This window comes from Lissotriton vulgaris, unplaced genomic scaffold (genome assembly GCF_964263255.1).
Source record: "Lissotriton vulgaris unplaced genomic scaffold, aLisVul1.2 SCAFFOLD_712, whole genome shotgun sequence".
NCBI lineage: Eukaryota > Metazoa > Chordata > Amphibia > Caudata > Salamandridae > Lissotriton > Lissotriton vulgaris.
In genome coordinates this window covers 1-20,030 of record NW_028253998.1, presented here as the reverse complement: position 1 = coordinate 20,030, position 20,030 = coordinate 1, and the positions used below count along the sequence as shown (strand labels likewise).

Below are 20,030 nucleotides of genomic sequence, written 5' to 3'. Positions count from 1 at the left end.
TTCCTTCTTTTTTACATTGAATTAGAAGTTCTTTAAGAGTTTACATGAAAAGACTCAACCAATGAGTTTCGACCCATTTCATTGAACTACTTCAGGATATATATGGCTTCCTGACAACATAATGCTCCAAGCAAAAGGCGTCTTACTAAAAGGCCTATTCCTTGTGATTAAATCATCCTTATGCAGAGTATAAAAAAGACTTTAGTTAATAGCTGTAAGAAGCAGACAGATTACTGTACAACAAACAGAAGGGCCCTGGTAAGCCTCTAAACAGTTGGGAGCACATGAAAGGGGCAAAACGCATTGGCTGATCTTTTAATGTAGATTCTGGAAAGAATATGAATTTGAAATAGAAAAGAATGAGTGAATTCAACACCCAAAGTCAAGACCATTTATTTGTATTTTCTAATAATTGATTGATGTCTACCATAATGCATTCGCACCAGAACATATAACATGATGTCATACAGAGTCTTGTCCCAGTGGCATTCACCAGCATGCCTCAAATCCTTAAAATAAATGAAACCCTACATTTCTCTTTTTCAGTAAATACAAAGCATGCTTGCACAGTCTGTTTCCCCTTTGTGTTTCCGTGAGACAGTTAATTGCCTACTTTGCTCATACCCGATAGAGAAAATTCCCACTTCCTTGGTTTTGTAAATCGGGTAGGTTTGGATCATGAAACACTTCCTTGATATTATTTGCCATCATTACCTTTGTAATATTTGTTGATCATTGTTGCAACTTTTTCGCTTGCGCACCTTTACCCCAAATAAATATAATCCCTCAACAGTATTACACCTCACTGCCCTAAGAATCCCCAAAGTTAGTGACAATGGCGGCATTGTAAATTAGATCTGAGCTGAAGCTGAGGGATGTCTGTTGGCCATGCTCAGACCTGCTCTGAGGGAGCAACGCCCAACAAGACATCTGCGTGGAAACCATCTGGTCAAAGTCTATGAACTCTGTGCCGTACATCTCATCCTGGTACCCAGATATAAACCTCTTCTCTGCACCATCCACATTACCATCAAAAGAGCTGAAGTTCTGCCAGTCGGCTTCATCCTGGCATAAAGATGATGGGGTTTGCTGAGGATGTAAAGTGTTCTCCCCACATATGTGCTGCTCTAAGAGCTCTGGAGGCATGTCTGAGAAGGACTGATACTGGCACTGCTGGAGGGTGGCACCATGTAGGCTCAGCCCAGGCATATGATGCAGTCTGGTGTCGCGGTCCTGAATTCTGGGGTCTAAGTACTGCGTCCTGGGGTCTGAGTGCTGCATGGTGTTCAAAGGCTCCATATGACTGTATCTCTGGTCTGTAAGAGAACCAGAGAAGGGCTGGAGGAGGCCCAGCTGAGGTGTGCGGCCAGACGAGCATATCTTGTACATGGACCGGTACAGCTTCCCTCTCTTCATTCTTTGTGCACATCTGTTCTGGAATTAGACCTGGAAAAAGTGATACAAGGAATTAGAAGGGTTCTGAAGCTATCATGGGTACAGGTTGAAAATGTTGGAAGCAATTGAATGAGGAAGTATCACAGAAGGCAAAACTTGCGGAGAATTCACCACAGGCCATAAAAAACACGTGGACAAGACAGATTGTCACACTGGCAGGGTCAGTGCAATGGTACAAATAGAAAACATTCACTATAGAAAACTGAAAATAAAAAGACCTTAGTTTCTGTTCGGGAGTGGATTTATTCCTAGTGGAAAAGGAAAAATGTGACTATCTACTACAATGTCTACTTCATTTCAGCAGGAGTGTCTGGGCAGTAGGGCAACAATAGAGCAATAGTATATATTGCACAGTGCAGAGATTGTATGAATGAGAAGTCCCATGATAGGCAAAGCTGGCAGATATGGCAGCACAGCGGAGTAGGCTGGTGGAACTATATTATGACTTGAACCCTGTTCCTTTCTTGAATTTTACCTCTGGAACTGAAGTTTAGCGAGATCGAAACCTGTTCCATCGAAAGGAGTTTTTCTACTTCCTTCTTCTTATCCAACTGAATTCATGAAAATACATCCCTCTCCTCTCGCTGCATTACTCATTCACACTAGCATCAGGACCTGTAAGGTGGTGCAAACACCCTAACAGCAGCAGTGAATCCTTACCAGTATCCCTCCCTCATTACAAACAAAATACATTCAACCATTAACATGAATCTCACAGCCACAGCTTACGACCAGTGGAAGCATATACAGATGGGCCAATGAACCAATGGAGAGATGGAAGAAGCAGCTAATAAACAGACCCGTTGATGGACGAATGGTTTCATTCAGTGGGTGATGGGCAACTATGTGGATGATTGGATAGTTCTTTGCATGCATGACTGAGTAGAGTTGGATATCCCACTTCCAAGAACAATGGACCTCAGACTGCTAAACATCTATGCCTTAACTTGCTGCCTTGGAAAGAGTAATCATAGTGGCTTTTGCAATGTGGGCATGCTCTTGCTCTTTTGAAAGGATTCTCAGCATCAGTTCCAGATTCAGCCCCAAGAGAAAATAAGAATGTGCTGCCTTTTCTGGAGTAGTTGACCACAAATAGTGTCAATAGAGGCTTAGGCGAAATTTAAAGGATGTTGGTGTAATTCATATAATGTGTATTTCATATTACTCAAAATTCCATTGTACCGCCATGTTGTGTAATTACGCAACCGTTTATGGCAAAATTATATTGCAGGAGCACAGAAACAATGTAAACAACCAGACAGCGAGAGGCTGTTTTCAGGCAGTTGTCTTTCTTTAACTATTGTTTAAGCACAAAATGTGCCTTTTTGTCAAAAATTGACCCACAGGTGTGTTTTGTGCTAAAGTATAGCCCTAAATGACAGTTTTTCATTTTGCATAATTACGAGTAATTGTGTGTATTTTTCCTGAAATTTTCTGTAATGATGCCAAAGAAAATTACAGTCATTGGTTAATTGGTGATTGTGATTGAATTTGTTAGACATTGCACGAGAAGAGATGTTTTTTTTAATATGTTAGAAAGTTCGCTGGCTGTTTGGATTGTTAGTAGATCAGAATTGGTGGAGAGGTGCCTGCAGAGCAGATTAGTAGATCTTAGGTGGTGGAACACAGGTGTTGAGGTTCTAGTTATTAAATCATATTTTCCAAATAGATGTGGCTGGTGCAATTGTTAAAAGAAGAGTGTTGGTGTAGCAAAGGTAAAGAGCTGTAGGAATTTTAAGAAAGAGCAGGCAATCTGAAGGCTGGAAATATTAGAAGCTCGTAGTTGGCCGCATGGAAATACAGGTTGGGGTTGTTAGAAGTTTAGAGCTGACTGAGTGGATGTGAAAAAAATATTAGGAGCCATAGTTGGGGGAATGGAGATGATGGTTGGGATTGTAAGCAGGTTATGGTTGGGAAGGTTAGAATAGGTCAAGTGGAAGTTGTTGTTTGTTTGCTAGTAGTTAATGGTTGGTAATGGTAGGGATGGAAGAAAAAGCAAACTTAGTATAGTTAACAGGTGAGCAATGGTAGCCATCAGGATTGTTGGCAGGCCTTAAATACCGAAGAAGAGGTGATTGATGGAATTGGGATACATTAATAGTTGGTGTAGCACCGATCATGGTTGGAATTGTTATGATCGGGCAGGAAAAACTGAGGTGAATGTTAGAGTTGTTTGGGGGTTGGAGAGTGCAGTACTGTTAGAACATTAGAACTGGGTCCACGTTGGTAGTTAGTGAGATTTCCACAGAGTTAGAACTGGACGACTGGAAATGCTCAACTAGTGTTTTTGTTGGAAGAGGAGAGGTGGTGTTTGAACTGCCTAGGCTAGAGGTGAGCTAACTGAAAAGAAGAGCCTGTTGGTTTTGTTAGCTTGCTGAAGCAGGAAGAATCACAGCTGAAGTTGTAGTCATTGAAGGTTGACTAGATAGAGTTGTCATTCTTAGATCTGTCTCAGTAGAGCAAATGTACAAGGATTATTAGTAGGTGGCGTTGGCAGGCTGGAGGGATTGGTTGCCGACATACCTCTGCAGTCTGTTATGTTGTTCTGTACACCTGCTCCTGTAGACTGTGTTCTTTACCAGAGAGATAGCTTTGAAAGTCACTTTGCTTTTCTGAAAGTAATAGTGTATTTAGGATTACTCTGACTGCTGAGTATTTAAAATTCACAGTCTCCCTTTAAAATTTGAATTTTGTTTGTATTTTGGCCATGCATTTTTCTCAGTGTTAAAGGCAGTATTGAGCTTGGCGCGGTTTGAATTCTATAATGCTGAAAATCTGGGGCTGTAGTTCTCATTACCACTCCTATGACAACAGCAGAGTCGGAACAATGTTTTTCCACTTTAAACAGAATCAAGACATTCCTGAGGAACACCATGATTGAGGAAGACTGAATGCTTTAGCAATGTTCTCCATAGAGAGAGACCTTGTCAAAATAATCCCTTACTTTAATGTTCAAGTCATTGAGAAGTTTGCAGCTATTAAAGACACTTGTGCTGATTTTGTCTAAAAAAAGTGAACAATATGTTCATCCTAACATTTCTTAATTGCTGCTAGTTTGCAACCTGCTCAGTTGTTTCCCATCTGCTGTATGTATGTTGGAGACACTGAAATCACTGGTTTATGCCTAACTTCAATCTGTTTAATGTTTAACTTATGGTTGCTCTGAATGACATGTGCAGTGCCTTGTAGGGGACCTACTACCTTTTTAATGTCTATTCCTTGCTGTCTCGCTGTGTCCAGTCCAACAAATCACAATAGCGTGTATTTGCTTAGTAAATGTAATTTCTAAAGTTATATCAATAAATGAAAACAATCTGTGAGGTACTCAGCATTGTTATCTCAAAGTCTGTTATGAAGATCTGTGGTTATACTGAATACGCCACTACCTGTGTTATTATATGAAATCTCTTTATTAATGTAATAACTGCACTTTCACAATTGCTTTATTAACCTTCTTTATTTCTCAAATTTGCTTGAAAATGCACCATTTGCCAACTCTTTTTTCAAAATGTTCTCGGGAAAGAACTCCCCCAAACCCACCTAAGGTTGCTCGGGCTCGCTCGTTGCAGTGCACTCCACCACACATTTTACACGGCACCACTTTCAAATATCACCAGCCGCCACTAGTCCTGTGCACAGGAGTCTAAGTATCTAGTGGAAAGTGGAAGTTGATGCAGGTATTCATATGTGCAGTCATAGGCACCTGACCATTCAAACAACCAGGTTTTTGCTTGTGGTGACACTTGGACTGTGAAGATGTAAAGTGGAGTGAAGTGTGTGCACAATGGGGAATTGTGGATCAATTAATGGATAAATTAACTGATGAGCGGTTGGTTGGATACAAATCTTTTGACGGCTTGGGGGTTGGAAAGTCAATTGTCTCTGTTGAAGCACACTGTTGTTTTTCAACTGTGGGCACACTTGTAAATGTGCCTGTTGGGCAGAGGTTGAATGAGAGGTTTGGCTATAAACAGTGTGGAGATGAGTTAGGGAGTCTCCAGGCTGCCAGGGGCTCTATGGTCTGCTCTGGTGTCTCTCCAGCAGTCTACTGCTGTTTCTAACTATGTCATGGCCTTACTGCTCTCACTGTTACTCCTTGTCCTGATTTCTGACTCTTCTCTCACCTGTGTCCTCTGGCCTCCTCCCTAACGCCCATCCTGCCTCCTTAATCACTACCCCTAGACCACTGCACTGTCCGGGGTGGTGCTGATGAGAGGTACATTCCACCCACAGGCCTCTTCCATCATTCCCACTATTTTGTTCCTCTACCCCTCTACTGATCCCTCTCTGACTCGCCCCTTTCCCTCCCCACACTTGGAGGAGACATTCGAGCCCTGCAGAATACTATGGAAATAGAAATTTTTTTTTTACCAGGCAGGCACAATGCCTTTACCACACATCCTTTACCACGCAATTCCTTTACTGTGAAAGTTTTTACCACACAAGTGCCTTATGGAAATTAGTACAGCTAACGCAGGGGTCTCGAGCATACCTGGATTTTCGCCTCTGGGGGCTTTGTGAAAGCTGCAAGCTCCTCCCGGGTGCTGATGTCAGGGTAGGGCACCATTGTGAAGACCCTCTCCAGGTCTGCCAGCTGCCCCCTGGTGTAGGTGGTTCGCTTCCGTTTCCTCCGCCCCGGAAGGGATGCAGTCACCTCGTTCTCTGGGTCCTTTCCAGCTCGCCGCACACCTGAGAGGTGAAAAGAGACTCCTGTTACCACGAGGCCGCGTGGGTGTGTGACGTGAGACCCGGGCGTCTGATGCATACTAGTAGCGCGCGAGCTCTCACACCTGCCAGCCATGCTGCCTGCAGCTAGTGAGCTCCAGCCCCTATGCTGGTGTTCTTATGTACTCTGGTGTTACTTTCCACTCGTGCAACAGCAAGCACACTGCTAACCTCATTTGTGTGTTTACTCTGACAACATTTGCATGTGTATAAATTAATGTACGCGTGTGCAAACATTTTGGTAAATTAATGTTCAGAAAGACAGGCAACTTCAAATGTTTTGGGGCTCATGTCAAAATGCTCTTCAAAGTTTACCAGTAGCACCCTGGGGTACTTTGTATCTTGCCACTACCTACCTGCCGCTACCTACCTGGTGGACGTTTCCAGGAGCTGACAGCTCCAGTCCCGACCACCCCTTTGGCAGCTAGTACCATGGGTCACAGCAGCTGCGTACCAGGCTTATTCGCCCTGACGGGAAAGTGGCGCGCGCCTGCACCAGCCGGCTAAGGCCTGAATACAACATCAAAGCAAGCATGGGAGTTGAGGGGCAAGGGGGCAGTGCGTCACCGGCTTCAGGGATTTCAAACTATGAATCCAACTTACTTTGAAGTGAACCCCGAGTCTATTTATTTTATTTATTTATTTTAAAAATTTATAAAGCGCGGCGTATACCCGTGGGTGTCTTGCCTGTCATCTATGAGATGACAGGCAAGACTCTGAGATGACCGCAACCTAGAGAATCCACTAGGTTGTTAAAGTAAACCCCAGGAGTGGGGCACTTTGTCGCTGGTGCATTGGAGTCATCTAGAAACCTTACCACAGGGAAAAGTACGCAGCTAAACAGCTATGGACACCGCGCACCCTTTGAATGGTAAATGGAGCCACACAGAGGCAGAATAATAGACCAGGGTGAAGAACCCCAGAAGACTGCAGATTTAAAGAGGCTTGTTGAGGAAGCAGGCTGGGCCTGGCAGCAGTGTGACCTTGTGGATCACTGTACATGACTAGGAGACACTCTGTCTCCTACACTGCCCAGTAGCAGCAGCCAAGCTGTCTCGTATAGAGTGGGTTCATGCTGTCTCATATATAGTCCCGGGACAGGAGACATGCTGTCTCACATATTTCACCCAGGCATTCCCGCACCCTCTTCTCTCCTGACGGTCCTTCTTTCCGAAGGACCGCGGACCCCCCTTCTCAAGTTAAGGCCATGCAGGACGGTGACTATTTCAGAGTGCCGTGTTTGGCGCGCTGTATAAACCTGGTTGTTCAAGATTTCTTGAAAAATGAAACCGAAGTCATGAAGTTACTGTCTATTTGCCGAAGAATCTGCACACATTTCAGCCATTCTTTTAAGGCCCGGAAGCAGCTGAGGAGCATTTAACATGTACGTAAAGTGCCAGTCAAAGGACTCATCCAGGAGGTGGCAACACGTTGGAACTCAACCTTTTACATGCTTGAGCGTCTGTTTGAGCAGTGCATGGTAATCAATGACTATATCTTTACAGCAGGTTCTGCTGTGAATGACATGAGGCTAGAGTTGGAGGAATGGCAGCTAGTAAAAAGCCTGACAGACATGCTTCGTCCTTTTGAGATCTTCACGCGTGAAGTCAGCTGGGAGGACTGTTCTTTGAGCAAAGCTATCCCATTGTTGCGCATGGTAGGACACCAACTGAAGGCGGTGTCTTCAACGTTCAGAGATGATGTTGGAAAGCAAGCTGCATATCTGTTGGCGGAGAACTTATTAAGCCACCTAGTTGACAATGAAAGGCTTCAAAAGATACATACAGAACAACATTACATTTGTGCCACTATTCTGGATCCACGGTACAAAAAGGCAGGGGCCAGCAAAGCATTCATTCCTTTTGATGAGGCAGATGTTTCAAAGTACAAACATTGGATAGCTGTGTCAGCCAGTCGGTTCGAAAAAGATCGGCAGAAAATTCAAGGAGCCGTCAGAAGTCTAACTGAATTAGCAGGCGATCCAGCGTCAAGTTCCACTTCTGAATCTGTGGGCGAAGGGAGTAACTTTCCTTCACAGCCATTAACGACACCAGCAGCAACCGTATCATCATCCTCACCTGCACCAGGCCTACCCATAATATTGTCGGAAGCGGATTGGCTAACTCATCAAGGGTTTGTTCGTTCCAGTGCTGAGAAGGCCACAGATGGTACGCAAAGTGGAGCAATCGTGGAGAACCTTGAGTTGATGGTGCAGGCCTATCTGGATGAACCAGCACAGGTCTTTTCTAATACAAACCCATTGCTGTATTGGTACAGGAAAATGGCTCTATGGCCACTGATCACCAACCTGGCTATAAATTATTTGTCTTGCCCACTCGCAAGCGTGTCTTCTGAACATGTTTTCAGTGCTGCTGGTGCTATTGTAACTTCAAAAAGGACCCGCCTCTTGGCCAAAAATGTGGAGAGGTTAATACTGATCCAGATGAATCAGCACTTGATACCACCAGATTACAAAGTACGTGAATGCACGCAGGAAGAAGAGGACACCGACTTAGGTGACGGAAGTTCTTCTCTGTTACCTGACCTACTCCCGTCTGAATTCCTGGAGTTGGAGGACCAGCTCTACTTCCCTGACACCGAGCCCTGAAAATGACTTCCTTTTTTTCATCCTTATTCACTTTTATTCCTGTGTGTCTTTCTTTGTTTTGCAACTTTTACCACAACAAAACTCTAATCACCTTATCACAACAAGTCCATCAGCAGCACTGTCTTCATCTTATATTACTTATTGATTTGAAGGTGTTGCAGTCTGCATTCCTGAGGTTCACAAGTTCACAACTCAATCATGCTCCTTTATACTCCTCCTCCAGACTCCCCCTATCCATTTCCCTTAAGGCAGATGGATGGATTACGACGAGTCCCCTCAAGTGGGACTGAAATTACTGACTGACTACATGCTTGCTGATTGCTGACAGAGTTACTTGTTCTGATATTGACAGGAGAGCCTGCCCTGTGGGCCCTCACTTTCCGAAGATGCGGACAAAAAGTAAAACAGGTAATGAATAATTGAGAAGATGGCATGCACTGGACAGCAATGGCTGTCTGGCTCTGATGAAACAAATTGCTGTTTGTTTTTTGTGCATGAAATAATGATTCATATGTCTTGGGATAGCATAATTTTTATTGGATGTGATTTGAAGAAAATCCATGGTGGGAAAGAGGAGTTAGGGCCTAGCTGCAGAGCGCGTTTGGACCGATGTTGACTCGTTGGGTGAAAATTATCTAAGTATGAGTTTTTGCTTTTCTGCTTCTGCTTTTTTTTTGGTTGGCTGCAGGGGTCTGGGTGCATAGCTCGGAAGGTCTAATATCGGAATCAAGTGTTTTGGACCAAATCGGAGGTGAAAAAGGTTTTGCGTTTTTGCTCACTTGCCTGTCTTTGGGGTGCTGTTTGGGGGGCTTGCAGGTTTTTGTGGGTGGGTTTTGGGGTCTGGGAGCACTGCTGGCACAGTCTAATGTTGATTGCATTTGTTTTTCAGGAAATCCATGGTGGAAAAGGGGAGTTAGGGCCTAGCTGCACAGCGTATTTGGACTGAATTGAAGGTATTAGGCTCATTTTTGCTTTTTGCCTGTTTGGGGGTGTTAAACTTGTTTCCGCCCGTGTTGACATGTCTGGGGGCATTGCTGTGAAGGTCTAATACCGGATAGAAGTGGTTTGGAGAAAATCGGCGGTGAAAAAGTTTTTCCATTTTCAGGAATTTCGCTCACTTTAGCGTTTTCGGGGTGCTGTTTGGGGGGGTTCCTGGTGTTTCTGGGTGGGTTTTGGGGTCTTGGAGCAACGCTGGGTATGGATACTTTTGATTGCAAGAGGTTTGACGGAACTCCATGGTGGCAAAGGGGAGTTAGGGCCTAGCTGCAGAGCGCGCACGGAGTGATTTTGGAACTAGGGCTAAATATTTCTAAGTGCCCATTTTTCCATTTTAAATTTTTGGCTGTTTGGGGGGGTTCAACTTGTTTCCGCCTGGGTTGACGGGTCTGGGGCCATTGCTGTGAAGGTCTAATACCGGATAAAAGTGGTTTGGAGAAAATCGGAGGTGAAAAAGTTTTTGCGTTTTTGCTCACTTGCCTGTCTTTGGGGTGCTGTTTGGGGAGCTTCTACGTTTTTGCGGGTGGGTTTTTGGGTCTGGGAGCACTGCTGGCACAGTCTAATGTTGATTGCATTTGTTTTTCAGGAAATCCATGGTGGCAAAGGGGAGTTAGGGCCTAGCTGCACAGCGTATTTGGACTGAATTGAAGGTAGTAGGCCCATTTTTGCTTTTTGCCTGTTTGGGGGTGTTAAACTTGTTTCCGCCTGTGTTGACGGGTCTTGGGGCATTGCTGTGAAGGTCTTATACCGGATAAAAGTGGTTTGGAGAAAATCGGAGGTGAAAAGGTTTTTCAATTTTCAGGAATTTCGCTCACTTTAGCGTTTTTGGGGGGCTGTTTGGGGGGGGTTCCTGGTGTTTGTGGGGGTGGTTTTGGGGTCTTGGACCAACGCTGGGTATGGATACTTTTGATTGCAAGAGGTTTGAAGGAAATCCATGGTTGCAAAGTGGAGTTAGGGCCTAGTAGATAAAAGCCTTTGACACTATTTTTAACTTAGGGCTCGTTAGGGTTAGCAGTATTGCATGTGTTTGGGGGAGTTCGAGATTTTGGCAACTGGGTTCTGGGGTCTACTCTTTGAGCACTTGTCGAAAAATGTCTAATCTTGGTTGCAAGTGGTTTGAAGAAAATCCATGGTGGGAAAGGGGGGATTTGGGCCTACTTTACTTTCAAAGTACGTTTTGTCACCATTTTCCATTAGGCCTCAGACAGGTAGCAGTATCACACGTTTTTTGTGGTCTGATTGGGGGTAATCTACATTTAGCATCGGTGTTTAAGGGTCCGGGAGCGCTGCTGGGAAGGTCTAATTTTGTTCTAAAATCGTAGTTTACACTACACCTAGCTTGAGGGGAAAGATCCGCAAAATTCGCCCATCTAGGGTGCCTCAGGGGTTTTTGTCACTACAACCCTTTCAGTTTGAGGTTCATCATCGAAAAGGGAGAGACAACGGTAATGCTGACTTTTTGTCTTGCTTACCCCTTTTCCCAGAGCGGGAACATTTTAAAGGGGGCGGGGGGGGGGGTGTCAGGCAGACCCCTTGCATGACCTAGGAGAAGGTGACATACTTTGGCATGTCGTCTTAGATGAGTCCTTACAGGATCCTGCCTCTTTGTCCCCACAGACTTTAGACAAACTTCAGACATGAACATGCATATCTGTCTCTCCTTCCGTGTACAGGGAGGATCACAGGGGGGAAATAGAGCTATTGTAAAAAAGTGCAGCCCCTTTAAGAACTATTACATGTAATGGGGTGACCCTGTAACCCTCAGAACCTGGGTGGGTAATAGACAAAATAATAATGGTTCTGTCGGACGGAAATACACAGTGTTTTAGTATTTCAATGATACTTTATGCATACTTCGTTCCTAACCAGGATACAAAGATAAATGTACTTATACCAATACAAACAAACACACTGACCACAAAGTAAAAAACGAAAGTCAATTTTTACTCATAAGGTTTCATCTCTTGAGCACCACTTGTGGAACACTATTCACTACTGGGACATACATCAGAACAGATAGAATGGACAATATTGGAGAAGGTTATAATACACCCAAGGGGTGGAGACATTACCAACCAACTAAATTACAAAGAGTGTAGATGGATACACATAATGGAAGCAACAACACAGGGTCTGAATGAACAGGAAGGGACCTATGTCAAAATGAGCCGTCTGTAAATGCCACTATATTGTCTCGTTATAACTTTGGGCTCAAAGGCAGAGGCAAACATAGTTTGACGTTACACAGTAGGGAGTAGTCTAGATTAAGTTACACTCTGGAAAAACATACAAAATGATTAATGTACAAACATGAATTTGAATGTCCATTCGGTACACCAATGATCTATGTATGTCATTAACAATATAAGTAGGTGTTGGGAATAGTTTGAACTGGTTGCAAATAGAATACAGATATACAGAAATGTTTGAAAGTCATCAGTGTGTGTATAAAATTGCTTATACTTTTAGATCGTTTTGGTTTTCGGTGAAATATACATAAAGCAATGGAAATAGCAGTGTAGGATTGATGAATATCACCCACGAAAAATTTTACACAGTGTTAAATGTGTGGTAAACTGGTTTTTCTTGAATGTATTATAAATCAATGACTTTTGCAGTATGACAAATGGATATGTGTAAAGAACTAAAAGGAGGTCCGTAGCAATAACACAAATAGTAAATATGAGTTAGTATGAAACGTTATGTCAAAACTGATTTCCCTTTGATAAATACGAGGAATGTACTGCCATACAGCAAAATTGTATCGATGTGCCCAATGGTCTATTATGAGGTCAGGATGTCCATAACAATAACGTTCTGATGTGTTTGAGGGTTCTAAAAGGAGGTTACGATGTCCATAACAATAACATTTTGATGTTTACAATAATTACGATACTACGCCTTTAGAGGGCGATAGACCACTACCAGTATCATCAGTAGATTCCAGACTACTAGATACGTATCCACGTGGTCTACGTTATATACGTAGGCTGAATTGTAGACAGAAGATATCACCCACAACATACGGAAGGTTAAGGACACGAGCTACGCGAATAGAAGTAAGTGAAAAAGATACCCAGGCGAGACTATGGTTTAGTGTGAGTTCACACGTCTAGCTGCAAACCTGCATGGTTACGGGGCATGATAAAATAGTATAACGTAAGCACTGGGCTTGTTTAAAGTAACACCGTGATGGTGAGAGTAAACGTATCGCGTAAACACTTGGCTGGTTTACAGTAACAGCGCGATGGTGAGACTAAACACGTCAGACACCAGCCTAAGGATTAGGACCAAGAGAGTCCGCGAAGAGTAAGTCGAGGTGTAGTATACAAGGGTGGTGGATGTGTAAAGCGCTGCCATACATTTGGATACAGTAGAACCAGAGGAGACCGGCGTTAAAACCACGCGGTCCCCGAGCATGTCTTTTAATCGGTGTGACTCGTGAAAATGATTAGACACTTGAGTGTCGGTGGAAATCGAGACCCTCAGTATTTTTACGGGCATTAAAATGCAGTCATTAAAAGTTAAGGTCTCCGTGCAAGTAGAAAGAAAGTAGCTTCTTAGTGGGTTTTGAGTTTGGTCTGACTCAGGAGGATGGTTAAGACACCGAAATACCCACAATCTGTTATCATTGCACTAATAGTCAGGCAGGGTACAGTCGAGACCGGTAGCAGATGCTTGTGCACAAGAGTCACGGTTATTTAAATGTAGCCCAATTCCACTTAGAATTAGGCACTAATGGAATACATCACTCCCATATTACAGATAAAAAGGAACAACGCTACACCCTACCTCCTGTATAACTAATCAATACAGAGGTATGTATCACAAACAGAAATCTGACGTATTAACTTAGCATAAATGAAAATACCAAATTAGGGATTTGAGTAACCCCCTCACCCTTAAATATAGGTCTAATGAACATCTATACGGCCTGAGTTGACGGACCGTGAGTACGCTTCAGAAAGAGACCAGGACTCCAAGCGGAGCTAGGTCTGCAAGAGGTGAGCAAATGAATATGCTCTCAATTGCATATTTGTTATACCACTGACCAATCCCTGATACTTGTCCATTATGATTAACAGGCTGTCCTACATATACACAGTCCTGATGAAGACCCGTCCTTGATGTGTTAAATCACCGCATCGCTCCCCAGGGTCGAAACGTCGACGCAATCCCTTCTGACACGAACCAACTATTCAAAATCTTGTAGGATCCAAGATTAAATTGATGTACCTACAGGATTATTGTATATATAGTTGTCACTGCCAATAAGTATATGAAGTAACAATTTTACTTGTTGTTTTAATTGTGTATTATTTCTTTGCACAAAATCTATGTGTCATGTATGTTTTAAGTATGTTTTAGGGACAGCAATTGGAATAATTGGTGTTTCAAATTCAAGAGATGAAACTTTATGAGTAAAAATTGACTTTCGTTTTTTACTTTGTGGTCAGTGTGTTTGTTTGTATTGGTATAAGTACATTTATCTTTGTATCCTGGTTAGGAACGAAGTATGCAAAAAATATCATTAAAATACTAAAATACTGTATATTTCCGTCCGACAGAACTATTATTATTTTGTCCTTTAAGAACTATGGCATGGACCAAAGAGGGAGAGACCTGGAAGTGCATTGAAAAACCAAAGGAGAAGGAATGCCAAGCACCAGAGATGAGAGGTGAGCCAAGACCCACCTGGTTACTGCCTCGCGAAGTCAAGAGTAGTTCCACTCTCATGAAGTCGGCAAGCCCTAGCCATGTCATGCCAAAGGCAAATTAGATCGACTATGAGGAGCGACCCAAAGATGCAGAGGAAGCTTCCGAATTAGGGCCATTTTTTGGGGGATAGAGATGTGATGCCACAGAGAAGCCCCCTGTAGAGCTTAAAACCCCACCACATTTGTAGAGAAACATGACGAAGCCAGGTATGCGGCTGCATACTGGAAAAAAGAGAGATGGTAGGGTCTTAAGAAAAATACTAAGAATATCGGCTTTTCTGTACTTTTTTTACTATTCTTTTCTGTTCTGCACACATTGGTTGAGAGTGAACTTCTGATCTATCTTTGCTCAGCATCTATTTTCTTTTTAATTTTGGTATGAAAAGCATGGGTGTTGATAACGTTTACCCGGGACGTGTTCACAAATTCCTTACCCCTTGTTTTCTGACTACTCAAGAAATAGAGGATGTGAAAGAACTTACCCCTGGCTTTTCTTTTGTTCGAGGGTGAATCCCTGCCAGGAAGCTGGATCTCACCAGTGTCTAGAAGAAGGAAACAAGACAAAGAGATTAAGAGAATTATTTTACTTTGTGAATAAATATGTTATTTGAAGCCTTAACTTTTTTCAGAGTCTATGTCATGTCTAAATCTTGCAAGTGGTGGAGAATGTGGGCAGATGAACCATTGATAAAAATTGAGAATATTGTTCAACAAGTAATACAGGGCAAGCGCAAATTGGAATGGGACCTAGAGAGACCAATGTCCTCTACAAACGCAGACAGGGACATTTTCAAAGATTCCAGGAAAGCCCAGGTGGAACATTGACATAAAGTAGCAGAAGACCAGTTTCAGTTGACCTCCAGCCTTTCAGGTTCCTTTACCACCTCCTCTGTGGGTCCTAATATTGCCTTATAAAAGTACGGCACAGATCCAAGAGGGAGATACCCAGAAGAGCAGTGCATTGGACAACCAATCTCATGGACGGTGGTGCATGAATACCAATGTCGTACTTAACGTTAACAGCAATACATGATTATTTCTTTTTTCAATCCTGAAAGTTCTACATCGATGAGATGCATTTAAGGCATATCTCAGAGTGGAGCTGATTTCAATTATGGCTCATAATATTAAATCATTTAACTTGAGAAGGAAAGAATTGGATAAACACATTGCAAAATATGAACGTCTTTTTATTAGATGTAATCACAATAAATATAAGATGCAATTTCAAAAAACTTTGTTAGGAATTAAATTCTATATTGAGCAACAGGGCAGGCATACACAGATCTAACAACATAGATACATTTAGTTGAAATGCTAATAGATCTGGAAGATTTTGGGCAAATTATCTTCATATCAAGAAAGATAAAAATCAAATTAATACCATTCAGAATTCATATGGTCAAATAGCTCAAGATCCAATAAAGGAATATTTAATGAATTAATTAACTATTATTCAACCTTATATAATAAAGCTCCTCCTCAAGATAGGTTACATATTGATAAATTTTTGGAGAGGAGTGGTCTACCTCAAATGTCTTCATTAGCTTAGAATAAGTACAGTTATTAATAACTTTAGAGGAAATACATTTAGCTATTAAATCTCTTAAACTACATAAATCTCTAGGTCCAGATGGCATTCCTGCTGAATTTTATAAAGAATTTTCACCTCACCTTTTATCTCATTTACTCAATCTATTTACTTACTTCAGTAATACAGGATTAACTTCTGAGTCCTTTACTGAATCTTTGATGATTGCCCTTCCAAAACCTAATAAAGATCCCGCTATTATTTCAAATTGTTGCCCCATTTTTTTAATTAATCAAGATTGTAAATGTTATGCAGCGATCCTTGCAACTAGGCTGCTTACTGTGTTGTCTGTCATCGTGCACATTGATCAATCTGGTTTTATGAAAAATAGACATTGGTTAAACCTTTACTTATTGCTATTAGAAATTCTTCAGATATTGAGGATCTCACTAATAAAGCGTCAGCCTATGCTGAGGATGTTCTCCTATATATTGGTAATCCTGGGTCTTCTATTCCCTCATTGCTGGACTTACTCATTACTTACTCACATATTTCAGAATATACAGTAAATACTAATATAACAGGATTTGTTCCTTTAAATGTCCATTGTACTCCTGATATGCTTCTGAAAAAAGAAATTGTTTGGCAAAAAAATAAACTTAAATATCTTGGTATACTTTTTTCCTGCTCCATAGCATAATCAATGTCTTTAAATTGTGCTTCTAGACTAAATCATATTAAAGAGAAATTTCAAAAAATCTACTTCCAAAATAGCTGTTAATAAATAATAATAATTGCAAACTTTTAGATTGTTTGATTACCGCAGCTTTAAAATCAATTACTACCAATTGGAAAAATGCCTCATTATTATCAAGTCATGCATGGTGTGATTGGGTTATTTTTTACCAGAAAAGGAACAAACTTGACTTTATCAGGCATCATCCATAATACTAATAATGGTCAACTATTCTGTAAACCAGTTGATAACTATATTTTAAATCTTTACATAGGTTCTACTAATAATAGTTGGTGTTTTTCTATGAATAAGTAGACTGGTTTTATTTGTAGCTCTGATAAGAATTATCTGTATTGATGATTATATTTACAACCTTTTTGCTCTTCCTTTTTAGGTCTTGCTAGAGCCAGCGCGTATGCGCTGCTCTTGCGAGAAATTTTGTAGCTGGTTAGAAAAGTGCTACCCACAGGCTTTTGCCGCCCACCAGCTTGCTATTACGCGCACACCCCATCCCTTCTCCCACTACCTCCTCGTTTCTCCTATTACAAGCTTCCCGCATTGTCGCTTGTTGGATCCATTTCACAGGGAAGCAACTCGCTTTCGTGTGCAGAGAGGTATTCCCCATTAAAGAACTCTTGATTTGTATGGCTGCGAACCATATTTATAACTGTGTGCATCAATGAAGACACGCCTCATAAAAGGTTCAAAACACAAGCCCAGTTGAAAACCGAGTTTGTCATCTTTTACCACTTACCTTCCACTGATCCTCCTACATGCCACTGGTAGTCTGATCCTGATCCCGTAGCCGGAAATCCCCAGACAAGTTTTATTGGGAGCAAAACAACAGCACTGAATGGATTCCTTTGTAATGCAAATAGAAGGAATCTCTAAAATATCTGCCCCAAAGCAGTGGCAGCACAAGTTTCACAGGGCTGTGGGGGAGAAAGCCAGTGCAGTGAGCTCGTTACAGATGTCACTCAAGGACAAAACTGACTTCTCTTTTTACATAAACATATCGGTCCCGCTGTTCCTGACAGGAATAGTTATCTACGCTGCATTTTCACAGACAATATTTACATTGTGGACAAAAGGAACAGCTCGCCAACATACTGAGCAGATAACTGGTCTGAAAGCTGTTAAATGTAAAGCAAACGGGACAGGAAACAGTGCTGCTTGGAGACGTCCCCTGTGCAACGTTCCGCAGCAGTTGCTGCAAAAGGCGAATCAACCCCTAGAAACCTCCTGAAGGGGAGCAGGTTATATAAAACTAACCTCTTCAGGCACTGGGACCAGCTGTCCCCGTGCTCCTCCCCCGCCATCTGCATTCTTAAAGCACAAGATTGGAGCTCTGTGGAAGGGTGCAGCCAGACCTCCACCCCCCCCCCTTTCATTTCACCTCCCCCTTTCCTCCCCTCAGCTACAGTGACAAAGCACACTCTTGTGGAGCTCTAATGTGTTAGGAACTTTTTCCTCCTCTGCTGCCAGTAGATCCTCTGCTGCTGCCAGGAGAAGTAACTGAGTTAATAACGTTTATGCTTTAAGTACATTCAGCTTGCATTAAAGTTATGAACCTACTATCACCCTCACGTACTGGTCTAACCAGTGGTCGAAGTTCATTAAACAAAGTATGGGAACTGCGATGCTGCATGCCATGGGGTCAGGTGAGTGAGCGTGGCCAAAAAACCCTAATATTCGGTAACTTTTTTCGGTGTTTTACATTCAGGTAACTACATTTAAAATAACGCACAGCTTAAATGACTATTAAAGGAAAGTTAAGTTAATTAGTAGGAAAGGAAATTTAAGTTAATTAGTAGGAAACGCACTATCAGACAGTATAAAACTCTAGGAGTTATTGTACAGCACTAGAGAGCCACAGTATTGAATCCTGGTTGGTGTAGTGGAGGCTAGGGACTTGAGTATTTTTAGTGTTACAGCGTCCCAGTCTGTGACAGGAAGCACTGTGAACAAGTAAATCATTAAAATTGCTTTGGCTGCAGCAAAATGCGCAACAGGTTTAAGATAAAAAAGTGTTCCCAAAATAAAGATTTTAGTATTACTCAGACTGTACATATTGATTTTTTTATAACTGCCTTTTAAAAGCACTCCCTTCAGAAATTAGCTGGTAGCTCCTCCGCAATAACACTCATAGAGACACTCCACTTCAGTAGCCATACGCCATCTACACTGGCTAAGGGTGGAGAGCAGAATCAAATTTAAGGCTCTCTGCATCGCCTATAAGGCCATCCATCAGAACGGGCCGAAGTTCTTAAAGGAAGCCTTTCAGGTGTACACACCTGGAAAGAATCTAAGATCAGCAGCAAGTTGTCTACTGCACGTTCCCCGTACAAGAACGGCTACATGGGGAGACAGACGCTTCCTGGTAGCAACCCCCATACTATGGAACTCACTCCCCTTGCATATTAAAACTGCACCAACACTCATTGCCTTTCGTAAGGCCTTGAAGACCTGGCTATTTAATCAATAAGTTTGTGTCCTGAATCCTGTGTATCCCAGAGTATCTCACTGCGCCTAGACACCCCAGGGTATTAGATGCGCATTAAAATTCCCATAAATAAATAAATATGTCCTCAGGAAGCTTCAAGTGATTCTGTTAATTAAAGCCAATAAGGGCTTCCCTAGCACCCTATACATTTGCAGACTGACCAGTTGTGCACATTTAAATCTCCTTAAGGGAAGCAGGCACCCTTGCAAGAAGGCTTGTTCAGCTCTCAGCTTCTTCGGTTTTACAGCCCAGGAGACTCCCTGCCTTATACTTCCGCTGAAGCATTAACCATCCCGGGACGGGCATCTTTTCACAACAAGCATTGGCATACCCAATAGGTCTCGCCTTTGGGACCTTATAAGTATTTAGCCATGCAACAGTACATGTTGTTGCAGTAAGGATATTGTGCTGCATGACTAAATACTTATAAGGTCCCAAATGCGAGACCTATTGGCTATGCCAATACTTGTTCTTTTTATTACATAAGTATAAATCTTATTGTATGGGTACTATATTTCATTGTCTGTAATCTTTCTGTACGTTATACTATATTGCTTTATCGTTCATTTATTTTAGTGATATAATTGATTATGTACCTTCTCTGGTGCTCTTTCCTGTAAAGGCTTTGTGTAGGTACTTTTGTTTGAAAAATTGAATTAAATATCTTGAACACGTAAAACACAACTGAATAGGTAGTGACGTAATATGTCCTTGTCCATAAACACCTAGATGTAGAAGAAATGCACGGGCTGGTGTGG

General features: G+C 42.2%; 1 protein-coding gene across 1 annotated transcript; it reads right to left on the bottom strand.

The window, feature by feature from the left end:
* Positions 1–502: 502 nt before the first annotated feature.
* On the bottom strand, positions 503–15,044 carry LOC147660697 (homeobox protein SEBOX-like; the record flags this gene model as incomplete). The annotated part of the gene is made up of 3 exons (XM_086951530.1): positions 503–1,446; positions 5,948–6,144; positions 14,985–15,044. Coding segments are annotated over 3 exons (263 nt in total), but the record flags the coding sequence as incomplete, so codon positions are not given.
* Positions 15,045–20,030: the final 4,986 nt, after the last annotated feature.